This window comes from Pelobates fuscus, chromosome 9, assembly GCF_036172605.1.
Source record: "Pelobates fuscus isolate aPelFus1 chromosome 9, aPelFus1.pri, whole genome shotgun sequence".
Classification (NCBI taxonomy): Eukaryota; Metazoa; Chordata; class Amphibia; order Anura; family Pelobatidae; genus Pelobates; species Pelobates fuscus.
Genome location: NC_086325.1, coordinates 121,694,475 through 121,710,667, shown reverse-complemented (window position 1 = coordinate 121,710,667; position 16,193 = coordinate 121,694,475). Strand labels below are relative to the sequence as shown.

At 38.3% G+C, this 16,193-nt stretch overlaps 1 protein-coding gene across 1 annotated transcript in view; it reads left to right on the top strand.

Moving 5' to 3' along the window:
* The window catches only part of DENND1A (DENN domain containing 1A), a 920,735-nt gene that overhangs the window by 296,985 nt on the left and 607,557 nt on the right, over positions 1 to 16,193 (top strand). Inside the window, exon 5 of the mRNA XM_063432346.1 lies at positions 6,681 to 6,800. Coding sequence (XP_063288416.1) covers positions 6,681 to 6,800 — 120 coding nt within the window. The remainder of the gene's footprint in view (positions 1 to 6,680; positions 6,801 to 16,193) is intronic.

Below are 16,193 nucleotides of genomic sequence, written 5' to 3'. Positions count from 1 at the left end.
GTTATTATATATAATAAAGTTCTATATAGAAATTCATTGAAATTCATTTTATTTTGCTTTATTTTTATTTGACGTAAGACCGGGCCATGGAGCATCAATATCTGGCCAGTTACATCATGATAATCTATATGAGCCAATACGTTGATACCTAGCTCCCCTAGTCGTATCTTATCAAACTAAACATATAAAACATACATAAAAAAGTACTCATTCACACGGTGCATCAAAGCCGTTAGAAAACATCTAATGGAAGTTTCTAAGTTTAAGGACCAGTCTCTACGTTATTGGTTAATGGATATCTCAGTTGCCCAGGGTTCCCATATCTTGATGTATTTATTTGTCATATTAAGATTTCTGTATACCTGTTTCTCCATTAAACGTTGATATCCTATTTGAGATTCCACCTCTCTCCATGAGGGAATATTTACAGTTTTCCAATATCTGGCAATACAGATTTTAACCGCCATTAAAATATGAATTATTAAATATTTTATCGTTTTAGTAGGAATATTCATATGTAGCAAGAATAATTGTGGAGAGAGGTCCATTGTTTTTTTTTAAGAATGGTGTTGATTATTGTAGATGTCGCTTGTTTTAAAGGATCGAGAGCATAGCAATCCCACCATATATGCTTAAAAGTTCCGTCACATCTTAAGCATCTCCAACAGAGTGAATCTGTGGGAGGGTGGAATCTTGCAACTCTCGCTGGGACCATATACCACCTATGAACCAATTTAATTTGTAATTCATACAAACTTATACTATGTATCGCTTTTCTAAGCAAATCAAATGATTCCTTCCATTGATCCAATGAAAACTCATTTCCAATATCATTTTCCCATTTCAACATAGATTTAATTTTTCCCTTAATATATCTGCTGTATAGAATCTTATTTATTTTTGAGACCATATTATTCCTATGTTCTATGTTAAGGATATTATCTATAACTGAAGTATTATGTATTTGATTGGATTGTATAACATGTTTGATTCTAATATATGTAAATTGTTCATTATCAATACCTTTTGTATCTATGAGAATTTGTTGAAACGATTTTATTTGAAGATCTGGTTTTAGAATATCAGCTAATTTTACGAGACCATTCTCCTTCCATTTTTTTTATATTAATATCCTCTATATATATTTGTATTATTTCAATTGGTGAATTTATAGTTAGATGTTCTATAATCTGTAATTTTTTCTTTAAGATTTGCATATTAGAAAAAATATCCAATATTATCTTGTGCATATACTTCTTGTGAATCTTAATATCATTGCTGTGTAGAACACGGTTGAAACTTTCAGAGAAACACTAAGCAACACAACCATTACAGCTTGCCATAGTGGTTGGCTGCCTAGAGTGTTTTAATGCCCTCCCTACAAAATCCCAGGACAGGACCCCTCTATTAAACCCCCACTCCTCCCTCTACTAAAATTCAGCACCCCCCTTTACTAAACACCAACACTTCACTTTACTAAATCCCAGCACTCCCTCCTACTAAACCACAGCACCTCCCTCTACTAAATCCCAGCACTCCTCCTCTACTAAACCCTAGCACTCCCTCCTCTACTAAACCCTAGCACTCCCTCCTCTACTAAACCCTAGCACTCCCTCCTCTACTAAACCCTAGCACTTCCTCCTCAACTAAGCCCCAGCACCCCCTCCTCTGCTAAACCCAAGCACCCCCTCCTCTAATAAACCCTAACAGTCCCCACTCTACTAATCGCCACCCCACCTCTACTAAACCCCAGCACCCCACTCTACTAAACCCCAGCACTCCCTCTCTACTAAACCTCAGAACCCCCACTCGTACTAAACCCCAGCACCCCCTCTCTACTAAACCTCAGAATCCCCACCCCCTACTAAATCCCAGAACCCCACTCTACTAAACCCCAGCACTCCCTCTCTACTAAACCTCAGAACCCCCACTCCTACTAAACCCCAGCACCCCCTCTCTACTAAACCTCAGAATCCCCACCCCCTACTAAACCCCAGCACCCATTACTCTACTAAACCTCAGCACCCCCTCTGTACTATACCCCAGCTCCCATTCATTGCAGACCTCTGTGAGCAGTAGGAAATTATACATTAATCATAATATTCCAGTGTGAAAGGCAATAATAACTATACTTATTAAATTATAGGCATGACTGCCTTCTAAAATACCAAATGTAACATCTACTGAATGCAGTTAATGATATACATTTGAGCAAGGATACACATAGACAGAGGAGCTTATATCCATCACATTGTAAAGACTTCTATAAAACACAAATTAAATTAGACGCGCTCCAGACCTACGGAATGCCATTCATGTCATGATATAAATAGATTTGCCTAACTCCAGATCATCGAAATAAGAAAATGGGGAAATTATGACAGTCCAGGCACATTATTCATCATGAAGAGTTTGAAGGCCAAAAGGGACCTAGCAAATCTGACCACAAATACACAGTATTATTCATGGTGCTTCAAAGCCATGGGGAGCTCTGCTGAATGAGTCTCATTTGACAAACTACCAGAAGTGTATGTTAGGGTCCAAATACTTCACACATTTCTAAAACAAATTGAAAATTGTGTTACATCAAATGCCTGCTAACCGAGTCTGAAAACAAGCTACCTACCGCTGAGCGTAACAAGCACATAGAAAAGACAACGAATACAGTGCTGGATATAAGGAGTTAATGCAAGCATAGAGCAAACTAGCGGGAAATAAATGCCACTGTTTGGTTTTAAGGGATATCCCTAGAAATATTCTTGTCTTAAACCCCTTTAGTATCAAATATTTGGCATGTCATTAACCCCTTAAGTACACATGACATGTGTGACATGTCATGATTCCCTTTTATTCCAAAAGTTTGGTCCTTAAGGGGTTAAAGGAACATTATAGGGTCAGAAGCACATCACGTTAAGTCCGGCCACTAAAATGTCTTTCGGATCCACCTTTTGTAGGTTTCCACTCTTCCTGCGTCTTGGGGTGCGACTCCCGTGACAGTTTGTTGCATGAGAAGTTTTATTCCCTGCAGAAAGGGAATCAAAAGGGACATACTCCCATATACTCCATGATGCAATAGCGTAGGCAGAAAAAACACAAAAATACTCAATACTGTCAGGTAAAGAAACAAAATAAAACTATATTCTCTCTTTATTCAAAGAGCTAGATCTTTCAAAGTTTTAAATGTAGGTTCTTGTGTGCACAGTAATAGTGCAAACTGTGAAATTCAGTTCAAGGCCTCTGTTAGCATCCTTTGTGTAAATACAGATTGCTCCGCAGAAATGTTTACAATCTGAGTAAATAAAGTGTGTCAAACTTCCTTCTTTGATATCTTAACTCCTTTTTGAATGTGAGTGGTAATTCACCTGGCTCAGTAATACCTGCAGGTATCTGAAGTGGCCAATTACATCTACAAGGTTTAACATTGAGAACTCCAAGGAACAAGCAAAAGGTTTAACCCATGTCATTAAAGGTGTTGTACTCTTCACATGTGTAGATAAAAAGCCAAAGTAAAGAGCATCCAAGCCAGTAATGGCTCATTTCCTTCCATTGCTTGTTTGTAAACTCAGCATATTAAAACAATCAAAGAAGATTTTCCGTACCAGCACTGGCAGTCAAGCCATTTTGGCGCTTCAAGCCCAACTATATTCTTTAATTTTGTTTGAACCACATGGCTGCAGTTGCTATTTTCAAGTTGGACCTTTGTGGATTTGCACCGTGACATTGCCTTATGAGTGGGAGGATGCATATTTTGTGGTGTATAGCGATCAACTCCCTAATCTGTGTGTTTATGTTGGAGCTGATTCAAAGCTGGACCCAGTGATCATGTTTCTGCGTTCTCCCACTACATCTGCCAGAGACACTTGTCACATTTTCTTCTGATACTCCGTTTATTGAACTTGATGTCAGAGGAAGTGGCACTCTTGTGTTTGTACCTTGGTGAATAGTTGCTCAAAGCTCATGACCTCTGCATGGAGGAAAGTGAAGATAAATTTGTTTTACTGAAACTAAGACTATATTTATTTACTTATTATTTATTTATCAATGATGTTGTTTTTTTTGTTACGCAATATATATAATTAAAATGTCTCTTGTGATCTAACATTATTTTTATTGTACAAATACATATTAAGTTGTTCATCATTAAAGGGACACTAAAAAACTTTTGCTTAATGAAGCAGTTTTGGTGTATAGAACATGCCCCTGCAGCCTCACTGCTCAATCCTCTGCCATTTAGGAGTTAAATCCCTTTGTTTATGAAGCCGAGTCACACCTCCCTGCATGTGACTTGCACAGCCTTCCATAAACACTTCCTGTCAAGAGAGCCCTGTTTAGGCTTTCTTTATTGCAAGTTCTGTTTAATTAATATTTTCTTTTCCCTTGCTTTGTTAATAGCTTGCTAGACCCTGCAAGAGCCTCCTGTATGTGATTAAAGTTCAATTTAGAGATTGAGATACAATTATTTAAGGTAAATTACATCTGTTTGAAAGTGAAACCAGTTTTTTTTTTTCATGCAGGCTCTGTCAATCATAGCCAGGGGAGGTGTGGCTAGGGCTGCATAAACTGAAACAAAGTGATTTAACTCCTAAATGACAGTGAATTGAGCAGTGACATTGCAGGGGAATGATCTATACACTAAAACTGCTTTATTTAGCAAAAGTAATTTAGGTGACTATAGTGTTCCTTTAATGACTTAACCTCCTTTGATCTACATCAGTCATAAGTATGCATTTAAATGTTTATTAATGGAGCCGTTTCCTTCTATTTTTACCAGTGCTTGCTCTTGTTTACGTAACTATTAAAATATAACTTCTTCTTGGGGCGGGGCCTGACTACTGAGCGAGCAGGACGCATGTTGAAGGAGCTCCTAGGGAAATAGAGAGAAATTGGTCAAAAAACTCGATACCTGCTATAACATACCGGCAGCACCCGATCCCTGTAGGCACGGGAGTGACCGGGCACCAATTTTTATCACCCAGCTGAGAGCATTATGGGCCCCAACGACCATTGCGGCCTGCTGACTACTCTGAGGCAGAGGACGCGGCCGATCTCCCGCCTCACCTACAAATCGACGACGGTCTTGGCCACGCTTGCCCCCCTATGGGCCGGTGGGGGTTATCCCGGCCCCCACAAAGCGACAGACCACGAACAAGTGCAAAATAGCACCAAGCGACTGAACCCACAAACCGGCATGCTGGCTGTAAAGATGGCCGCCACACGTAACCCAGTGCCATGGGCCTCACATGAGGACAACATAACGAGGGCATTTGATCGCTTTTGGACGCAATTCTGGGAGAAACTCGCCGAACAGCCACAAGGACCGGCAATCGTAGACCCAGTACAACAGCTGGCGGCGACAGAAGCACCACAACCTGCACCACTTAGTGGCGCGGAGAGGCTGATCAGAATGAAGAGACGGAGGAAGGCACGGAACATACCTAACCGTTCCACTACCAGAACTCACTCGCCTGGAACCCGGTCCGCGCAGGTGAGACCGCCCTCACACAACTCTCAGCCTCAGATAACGGGCACTCCACGGAGACATCGGCTGCCAGCTCACACACTCAGCGATCAAGCCCAGACCACCCACAGCACCCATGCACGAGAGACACAGTCAGCCCATGTATACCACAGGAGGGGACAAAGCAAACCACAATGGCACCTACCAAGAGGCACATGTACAGGTCCAGGGCAGAGCGGTGGACAGCATACCCACAGACTGGGAATTGGGTAAGCGGGTAAGAAGACCCGGACTGCCTGCTGGTCAGCTCCGGTGATGACACCGGCACAGACAACCCCTGAATCCTGCTACACATGGCGGACTCCTCTAAACAAGTATACACCCATGGACATAGACTTTTGCTTATTAACATTAGCCCTAGCAATGACTACAACCAAGCTCAGCCAGGCATACAGCCTAAGAGAGGACAACAACTTGTATATCTTATATCCTCTGACACACTTGTTTAATATTCACCTGTCAAGGCTGCATAATCAGACACCCTAGCCTGCATCTTATGTTTTCCTCTTTGTCCCTCTTCTGATTATATATCCCACTCAAGCATTGAAAAGCAGCAGACATATCTTAACTATACATATTGTGTTGTTCCTAAACTAAAAATGTGCTAGTCTACCAAAGCCATGACACTGTCATTGTGTGATATTTTGTGCTTGCAGAGGCTATTGTGGCTAAGCATACCGTTTTGTATATCTTTGCACACAAAAACATAACATGGTGCACGTGTAGCTTAGGCGACCTAGCTGAGCAACCAGCATCATTACTTAATTTTTTCTTACCTGGACAAATCAACTGTTTAGTTAATCTGTTAAATATAAAATTTGTGCAATTTATCATGCCACTGTTTACCTTGAAAGAAACTTGAATTACGCTGTTGTGGCGCTTGTTGAAATACTGTGTTTATCTGCACTACTAAAATAAAGAATTAAAAAAAATATATATAACTTCTTGTTTAGTATATAATGTTTTGTTTTTCATTTTTCATTTTTTTTTTTTTTTTTTTTTTTTCCCCAACATGTATGGTATCTGTTGCTAATGTTTTACACAGTGATAGCAGTAGCCAAGACATCAGTTAGGGCATGGATTCAATTGGATTCTGTCTTAATGTAATGGAGCATTGAACAATACATGGCTGTTACATGGCTTTTCTTTTGTTTGTTTTCAGCCTCTCAGCCAGCCAAGTTGGGCAGAATTTCACATTTGTGCTGACTGACATTGACAGCAAGCAGAGATTTGGCTTCTGCCGGTTATCTTCAGGCGCTAAAAGCTGTTTTTGTATCTTAAGGTAAGGCCAACTGTGACTGTCATTGCAGTTCATGTCAGGGTGTGCAATGTTACATATCATTTATTGTCCCTCTGATGTCATTTGCTTTTCATAGCAATATTGTGTGTTCTGTAAATGAGAGGATTTCACAAGAATTCATTGTTTTCTAAATGTTAATGTTAATTTAAAACATTCCTAGAGATAAACTAATATTGTTCCTTTGTGACAAGTAAATTCAGTGCATAAGCTGTATGCCATACAGCATTTCTTGGATAATTTAATATACTTCATTTTGGGGAATCCTAACTTTGTGTCAATGACAGCATAAAATCAGCAGAAATTATGTAGGTTATAATTTTATAGACATACCTGCTTATCTCTACTCAGAGCAATCTGTTACAATGTAAGAAAATAGTTTGGTTCTCAAATTTTGTATTGGGCATGCCAAATTGTCAAGAATGGGGGGCATAAACACAAACCATTGAAGTAGCTCTCTTTGTAGTTTTACCTGCGGCAGCTTCCCAGGTCCCCTCTTCCTCCACAGAGGATCAATCAACACGTGGGGTACGGGTTATATGTGTGTTAGAACTTAGGGGATGGTCTGGATGACCATCACAATGTTTAAAAGAAGGCTAGTTTTACATCGCATTCTACTTGCTTTTTCCTTACTCACTTTTCTGATTGGTAAATTTGTATGAATCATTTGACTTTTTTCTACATATCTGCACGTGGTGCATAAACATATAGGTGGTTTGGGAAATTCGCATTGCAAGTTGTTTCATTGTAGATGTTGGGAAAACATTTCAGAGAATGTGTGGTGCACATTCTCATAGACAAAAATAATACGTATGTGGTATTGTAGAATTATGTGAATTAGTAGTAGTAGGTAGATTTTTAGGGGATATCTGTATGGACCAGCAAGCAGAAACAGCATGGGAATTCCCAATCTGGAACATCCAGTTTCCATAATGGTAATATGCAAATAGGGCTGGATACACAGGGTGTGTACAAAGAAAAGGCAAATTCATTGTCACATAAGCAAGATTTCAGCCCACTAAGTGGTCTTTATCAGGCTTTATTGCTCATGCAAAAAGATATTGCCCCATTTTAACACTGCTTGTGTGCTTGTCCTATCTGTTTTGAGTTGCCAGTGTACAGCGCACAAATTCATCTCCTTAGGGCCTGTCCCTTGGCCTTATCTCTGTATGGTTTGTGATGTATGAATGCACTAAACAGAACTATTTCCCCTGTGAATATCCTTATCTTTGGCTGTCATAACTTTTAAGTATCTCACTGCAATGTTTATATATTTAAGTCACTGAATATCTGTGGTTTTTTTGTGTTGTCAGGCTTCCTCAGTGTGTGAGTTGTAATCAAGGTTTACAGGACCTTGAACCTTTTGTCAGGATGCGGATGTAGAGCTGGAGTAGTACATGGTCTGCAGTGTTATAGAAACTGAGAGTCAGATGTGAAGAGTTGAATATCTTCTAATGTGGATTTTTGACCTCATGGGTATCATCCAACAAGACCTAGACTTTTGCTTTAGAGGAAAAACAAAAACCTAGTTCATAAGGCATGACTTTCCTTATCTCAGTTGTGCTGCGACACCAAAAGCGCATTTTAATAAAATACTGTAATTCACTGTATACTTAATTTATAAACAAATGTACTTGATTATGTAGGATGGGATAAACTGCAACAATGCACATGGTCTGATCATAATAAACATATGCAGTATTTAAAGGGCGACAATTCCTGCTTTGTGTAATCCAGGAAAGTTAAAAACAAATTGATAATTTGTCCAGTATAGTGATACTGTTATCTGCCAATATGTAGGAGTTTAGAAAGGTAAGAGATGTCAGATAATTAAGCTGTGTTATATAGAAATAGAAAGAAAGATATTGTCATAAATACACAATACATTACAAATTCTACAGTTTTAGATATACAGCAATTTGCAACATGCATTACGATCTAATATACAACAGGATACAATATATGGTAGAATAGTAAGTTATTTTTATTTACAGTGGGTTAATACTCTTGATAGTTCTACTGACTGGCTGTGTAAAATGGTCTCTAGACTAGCTATTTGGCCTCTTGGGTAAGTCCTGGAGGTCTCTATAAGACTAAGGTAGATGGTTAACCATCTTGTGGTACTGCAACAGTGTCTGAAGATTTACAGTCCTTTCTTTCGGGGTACTTTGTACCAAGCACTTTAAGTTACTCTACAAAGGAGGCCCACAGCCCAAATCAATAAAGTCTAAGGCTTTCTTGTGGATTTGTACTCTGGAGAGTCAGTCCCAGGCACTTGATGTCAGAGCGTGCTTCTAGAGATTGGACAGAGACTATAGTCTCCTCCCTTTGTGGGCAGCCAGGGAGAAATTGAAGAAATTGTGATCAGTATATCCTCCTACGGCAGTGGTAGGCAACCTTGGGTTCTTAAGATGTTGTGGACTACAATCTTCTTGATTATTTGCCAGCATTATTAGAGATGCACTCACAACATCTGAAGTGCCAAAGGTTTCCTACCCCTCTCCTAAAGGGTGATACTTTTAATGGGTTCCCAGATCTGCAATTGACTGACACAAATTATGTTTAAAAAAAATATATATTATTTTTTTTATTAATATAACTAGCTATATTCAGGCAATTTGGTAAAGTCTTTGTTCAAATCCAGGCCTTGTGATTTAACCACTAGGGGCAAAGCATTACATGGCATCTTTAAGAGAAGCTATTTAAGAGTGAAATATTTAAAAAAGCGTCACAGTCATCTAGCTTACACATTTCCCTGGAATGTTTATACATTCTTAGCACTGCCATTTATTATAATGGCACCATTTCTTTGTTGCTTAATCCTGCCTTGGGCAGGAAAGAAGTGGTGAATATGTTTGTATCTCTGTTAAATGTATACTGTATGACTTTATGTGCTTAATAGAGTATTTCCAATTTGTTCATATTTTTATGTAAAATAATTGGAATGAAGCATTTAAAAAAAAAAAACTTGGATATTTATAAATGTGTTGTGATCTCAAAAGTAATGCAAGATTGGACAATTACTATGGAAACCAGCAGAATCCATAAGTACTCCACTTTTACAATTCTGCACCACTTGTCAGATCACAACAATTTGGTAATTCCCCTCCCTGTTCCTTTCCCATGTACTTTTGCTGATTAGATTCAAATTTGATGAAAAATTAACTGGCATTATTACCCAAGACAAAAAAAAATATATATACACATTTTTAATGATAGCCACGTGAAACCCATATTATATGCATCATCACGTGACACCTGTATATTATACCTCACCCAATATTACACTTATATAATTTCATGCATAAGCTCTTTTAGTGTACAGTAATCACATGCAAGCTGTAATGTGTGTGTCCATAGATTTAGCCACTCTCTATCAGCAACATTTTATTTGAGTCTCATTTGGAGACACATGTAGTTCACATCACAACAATAATTATTCTTGTTGCATTACAAACTTAAAGGAACACTATAGGGTCAGGAACACAAACATGTATTCCTCACCCTATAGTGTTAAAACCACCAGCTTTCCTCCTTAAATATAGTAACTTCTTATTTCATTCCAGTCTACTTCTGTTGGCTCTGCCTCTGACCTGCCCCTGTCTGCTGACATCAGCAGAAGTGGTGGTCTGAGCCAATCACAATACTTCCCCATAGGATTGGCTGAGCTTGTCATGGATGCAGATCAGGGGCAGAGCCAGCACAAGTCAAACACAGCCCTGGCCAATCAGCATCTCTTCATAGAGATTCATTTAATCAATGCATCTCTATGAAGAAAGTTCAGTGTCTCGATGCAGAGAGTGGATACACTGAATGGCAGTGCTACACACTAGGCAGCACTTCCCCAGGAAGCACATCTAGTAGCCATCTGAGAAGTGGCCAGTGGATTTATCCCTAGGCTGTAACGTAAACACTGCATTTTCTCTGAAAAGACAGTGTTTACAGCAAAAAGCCTGAGGGAAATGATTCTACTCACCAGAACAAATGCAAAAAGCTGTAGTTGTTCTGGTGACTATAGTGTCCCTTTAATGTACAATATTATGTCACCTACCATGTAGCATTTACTTTGAGAACACAATCTGCCCATTATAATGATATAATAACACATTTCACAATATTTGTCAAAATGACTTTCTACACATTCAAAATAGTACATCATAAATATCGTATGTATATATTTTTATACACAGACACAGTATAACTGACTGTGTACCTCTCGCCTCAGAGGTCACCTTCTTTTGATTGAACACAATGTCCAATGGGGCCTCTCACATGGTGCAAAGTGAGAATTGTTTCTAATTGAGCAGAAACATGTTGAAGGATCAGGAATATCTCTGGGGATTAGACAAAAATTCCAAATTTGTACTACTTCCAGGCTGCTTTGAGAAAGCAGGCTCTGCTGGGAATAGATGTTAGTTAGTGTGACCTGCGACCTTGGAATCTGTTGACATGGGTCCTAGCCAGGACTCCGCCACAGAACGCCTTTGTTAAGGCTGATTCACAGCTCCTTGGAATGACTGTCAGTGGTAGTCGCCAGCTCCTATAGAAGCAGAGCAGAGATTTTTTTTTTCCCATGCTTTTGAAACAGGGGACGCCCCTTCACCAGTGTGAACCACATAGCCTCAGCTCAATTGACACTGACAGCTTCCTGGCTTGGGGTTGCCAACTGGCAGGGCATTGATGCATGGAAGAAGAGCAGCTTAAGGACCTGTATACCAGTATTTGTGTGCACACTAGAAAATCTTAACACAGAACGATTGCTATACCTTTAACTTTCAAAACTCATTTCCCTTTAACCAGTTCCATCTGCCAGGAGAAATATGCACTATATTCAGGTATCACTGGTCCTCATTTTATTTTACTGATTTTACTCCTGTACAGTTTAAAACAGAAAGCTTTTCTTCTACATCCTTATACTGACTTTCATTTATACGACTACTGGAAAGAAGTTAACCATTATCTAAAGTATTTGCATTTTAAGCAACCAATGAGGAGTCCGTGTTGACAAAGAAAATATTTCGGAATGTGTTTTTTAGAACACTAATAAATTATGTGAATTGTTGTTTATTTGTTTTACTTTTTATTTTAATTCCATATGACTATTCTATGTAGTATTACCTACTATGACAGGTAATATAAAATACACACAATTTACTTGCACCACAACGAAAAGACAAAATAGTTATACAAATGATTATACAACTCTGTATGTCTCAGAATCTTTGTAGAGCAGGACTCGGTCATTCAGTTGCACAATTCAGTTCGAAAGAAACACAGAAAGAAAATATATAGGTGGTTATGTATAAAATGGTTGTGTTCTGAAAAGTGGGGCAGTCACCATGAAAATCAGTGGAGTAACAGGCACCACTTTTCAGAAGATTCCATTTTAATATATATATATATATATATATATAGAACACCCACAGTGGATGTATTTTAAATCCAATAAATAAATAAATTGTTGCATACTTATGAATTTTGCATTCTTGTGTAAAAGTAGGAAGCAGTAGGAATAAAATACGTTAGTTTTTGTCTTTCAATTTGACAATTGTTATTGGTTTATTTTGGATAATAAAGCAGTACATGTTAATTGTATCCACACTGGTAACCAAACTTTTAGAGTAAAAGTTTGTCTTGATACTTTGGGTACAAATAATCAGGAGAACCCAAAGGTAGCACTAAAGCTCCTAAATGTTTAGTGAACTAAAAGACTAATAGAGAAATGCCTTAATGGGCATTCTCCAAGTACCTAAGCTTTTTTGATTACATTAAGGTGCAGGAGCTCCCTTGGATTCTATTCATTATAGCTGGGGCAATTGCAAAAATCCCTTTACTGTGGTAGTTAGGTATTACCCTACCGGTCTACTATGCGTTTCCCTTACTCATACAAGTCCTTGAATGTTGTATGCACCTCATCCTCCATTTAAAAAAAAAAACAGTTTCTACAGTCTGTTTTTTACCTTTCCAAGAAAGCACCTGTGCTGTGGCAGGACAGAAAGAAAACATGTTGTTTTTTCCTGATTTTATTTTTCTTCACTTTTTCCATTCATGTTTTTGCATTAGTTTTTTCTCTATTTTTTTTTTTTTCTTCTTCTAATTCAATAAAAACATTAAAGGATGGATACATCGAATCCAACCTAGAATGGTAATTTAACTCACATTTAAGCGACTTGCAAATGTTCATAATTTTCCACGTAACATTATGTTTTTGGTATAATCTTGTCACTGATATTCTGATTTGCATAATGGGGTGCATATGCTGACCTAGGCCTGTTCATATGTTGAGGCCAGTTCCCAAGCATTCATTCTTATGGCTTGTACAGCTATGAAGCTAAAATCAAGGGCCTAGAAAAGAGTCAGGGTAAAAGCCTTTAGTTCCATACAGTTCCAAACCTTATTTAAACATTTGTGATGGCTATCTTTATACCAGGGTTACTCTTCAGCCTGGTATAAAGCAATTCATCATACTTTATGCACAGGCATTGTGAAAATCCCTTGATATCTCTTTACTGAAAATCATTCCAGTCTCATTCAGAGCTGTAGCAGATTTAGCTATACAGATGTGAATTATTTAATCATTGACTGACTCTTTTTTTATTATTTAATTATTTTTGATTATCAGTGATTTGATCAGCATTAATTTAGTCTGTCAGGTAAAGTGCAGGTGTATTTCTAACGACAGATGGGCACAAGTTCAATTCCTAAATCGGAGACTCTTAACCTTGTTTAATATAGAGTCAAATGATCTGTGTAACGTTTATTGAGACATAATTTTAAAATTAGCTTTGCGACTAATTTTGAAAATAAATTCAGAATCTCTCATTTGTTTTAAACTTCCCAGTGTCATAAAGGACTGCAGTGCACTGGGATAAGCAGTACTGATTCAGTGAATACAGTTTTGGGTAGTTGCTACCAAAGTAAACAAACAATGCCACTGACCCCTATCTTTCAATGTCATATTCAATTAAAAAACATTAACAAAGCCTTAATTTTGAACCTTGTGATCAAATGAAAATGTTTTTTTTTATTTTTATTTTTTTTTATTTTAACTACATGCAGAAAATACAACTCTAACAAATGCCATTTTCCCATGGTTCTGCCTCAGGAAAACAGATGGACGGCTCAGTTTGTCTTTTGAAACAAAAGCATAATTTGTCTAACACAGTATTAAGAGTAAATCGATGCATTGTACTTTTAGTTCTAAGTTGTGTTAACCTGTGCTTGCTGGGAGGAGGTCTTGTGGTTAGTGTTGATAAGTATGTACTATAGCAGAGTTGGCAGCTCAGTGGAATCAAACCTCAAGATTATTATGTATTAACCTACCTGAAAAACACGTAGGTCTCCTGTGCCGTTATTGCTTTTAAAGTGTGTGTCCCATCAGCCTGCAGGCCTGATTGCTATTTATTTGTCCTTATTAAAAAACGTGGATAATGGTGTGCTGCAGAATGCTGTATTTGAGTGGTAATGTGCAGCTTATGTGTCTTACTAGTCTGTTAGATCTGTATTTAAATCTGTATCCATGGCTTCCTCACTTTAACAACTTTCTGAAAAAGCTTCACTTGCATAGTGAAGGGAAGCAGGCCTCTACTTAGCACATGATAAAAATGGCTGTTCTGCTTTGTGTCTCCTGGAGAATAAAGAAGTTCCAATCCTTGTGTCCTTAAGTTACATTTTATAAAGCAAATCGTTTTTAATGTCCTTCTCTTGCACATGTCCGTTACCATCACCCGCATGCAGTGCCGTTAACATGTAATGGTATTTATCATCTGCATGTATTATCCAATTACTGTCTTTTTGCGGTAAAGGTGCCTCATTTGTAATTGTGTTAATTCTGGACAACGCCCTAAAACACCATGTTTGTTATTCCTCCCTTATGATTTCTTTCTAGCACAGTGATATCACATTCTAGAAGTAAAAGGATCAATATCATACTACATATTGTTCCTTAAGTACTGCCCCTCAGGCTGCAAGTATTTCTGAAACTTCACTGGAATAATGTGTTAATTTCTGACTGTAGTGATTTGCTCTAAGCTTTGGCTTTTGCTTGTCCTTCAGTTAATAAAGCATTTTCAAGTAAAGCCATCTAGACATTCAGTATTTTTTCCCTCTGTGCTGAACTCTGCGGACCTCCTCTGGCTTCATCTTTACTTGTAGAGGGATTAAGTTGTGCCACCTCTTGACGTTGAGTCTTCAGGATGGTTTGGCACAGTAGCAAGCAGAAGTACAAGGACTTGTTTACAAAAGGGGCCATCGACTTTCAGTCTTTTTGTAAAAGCATTCAAGCAGGAAGCCCTTGCACAGTCTGTTTGGCACAGTAGCCGTGCTCAGCTGGCCTCCTGCCCTCCTGCTGGTAGTCAGGGCAAAGGATGTGCCAGATCTCCGATTGTAACAGAGCAGAGAGGTTGTCTGCAAATCTGCTTGTAGTTAGCATGAGGCCTTTTGGCAGAGACGGAAGGCTGACCCATCCAGTCGGCCCTTTTACCTTAATATTTTCCATCTGCTCTGCTATGACAGACCTGAGTTGAGGTTTGAGTTATGAGGAGTGTGATGGGAAACTGCTTTGAAACATTGTTCTAGGACCTGCAGTTAAAGACATTTCCGTCTCAGTGTGCTGATTAACCCATTGGATTTCTTAACACAGAAAAGTGGGCAGGCACACAGCTTTCAGTGTGCTATGATACACAGCAGTATATAATGGACAGACCTAATTTACAGTTTATACGGGTACAGTTGCAGGAAGAGCTCTGAGGATTTAGCAGTGAGTCACAATTACATGAACCTGAATGCCACTATGTTTAAAAAGTTTTTGTTCCCAGGCGCTTAAAAAAAATAAACTGTTTAATTGTATTATTTTTATTGCTTTATGAAATGTATTTATGGATATCTAGCTTCCCAAACGGTAATTGAACGTGTTTCCTTGTTCCTTTTTTGTGTTGAAATAATCTTTAATTTGTATTAGCATTATCTTGGAACAGAGTGGCATTGGATCCCAAAGCAATCTAAACAGGACTTAAATGGAAACACGTGGAAGCAGCATGCTCAGAGCACATAGCCATAGCAAGATCAGATTTCCTCTTGGTAACATTGACTGGTGCTGAGGAAGTTAAAGTAGAATTCCCTTTCTAAAACGTAGTTTGACAACATCCAAATCATGAACTTCGGAAACATTAAATTATACTATATATGTATTTATTTTATTCTATTCATTTTTTTTGCAGAACAAGGTGTATCTACCATTGAGTGCCCACATTTGTAGATTAATGCAGAATTTATTTTGCAGTGCTATAGATTATCATGTATTAGCCATGCTTCCCATGCATTTGGTCTACAGGGACTTTATATCCTTATATCTACCCTTTATTATTATTATTATTTTTT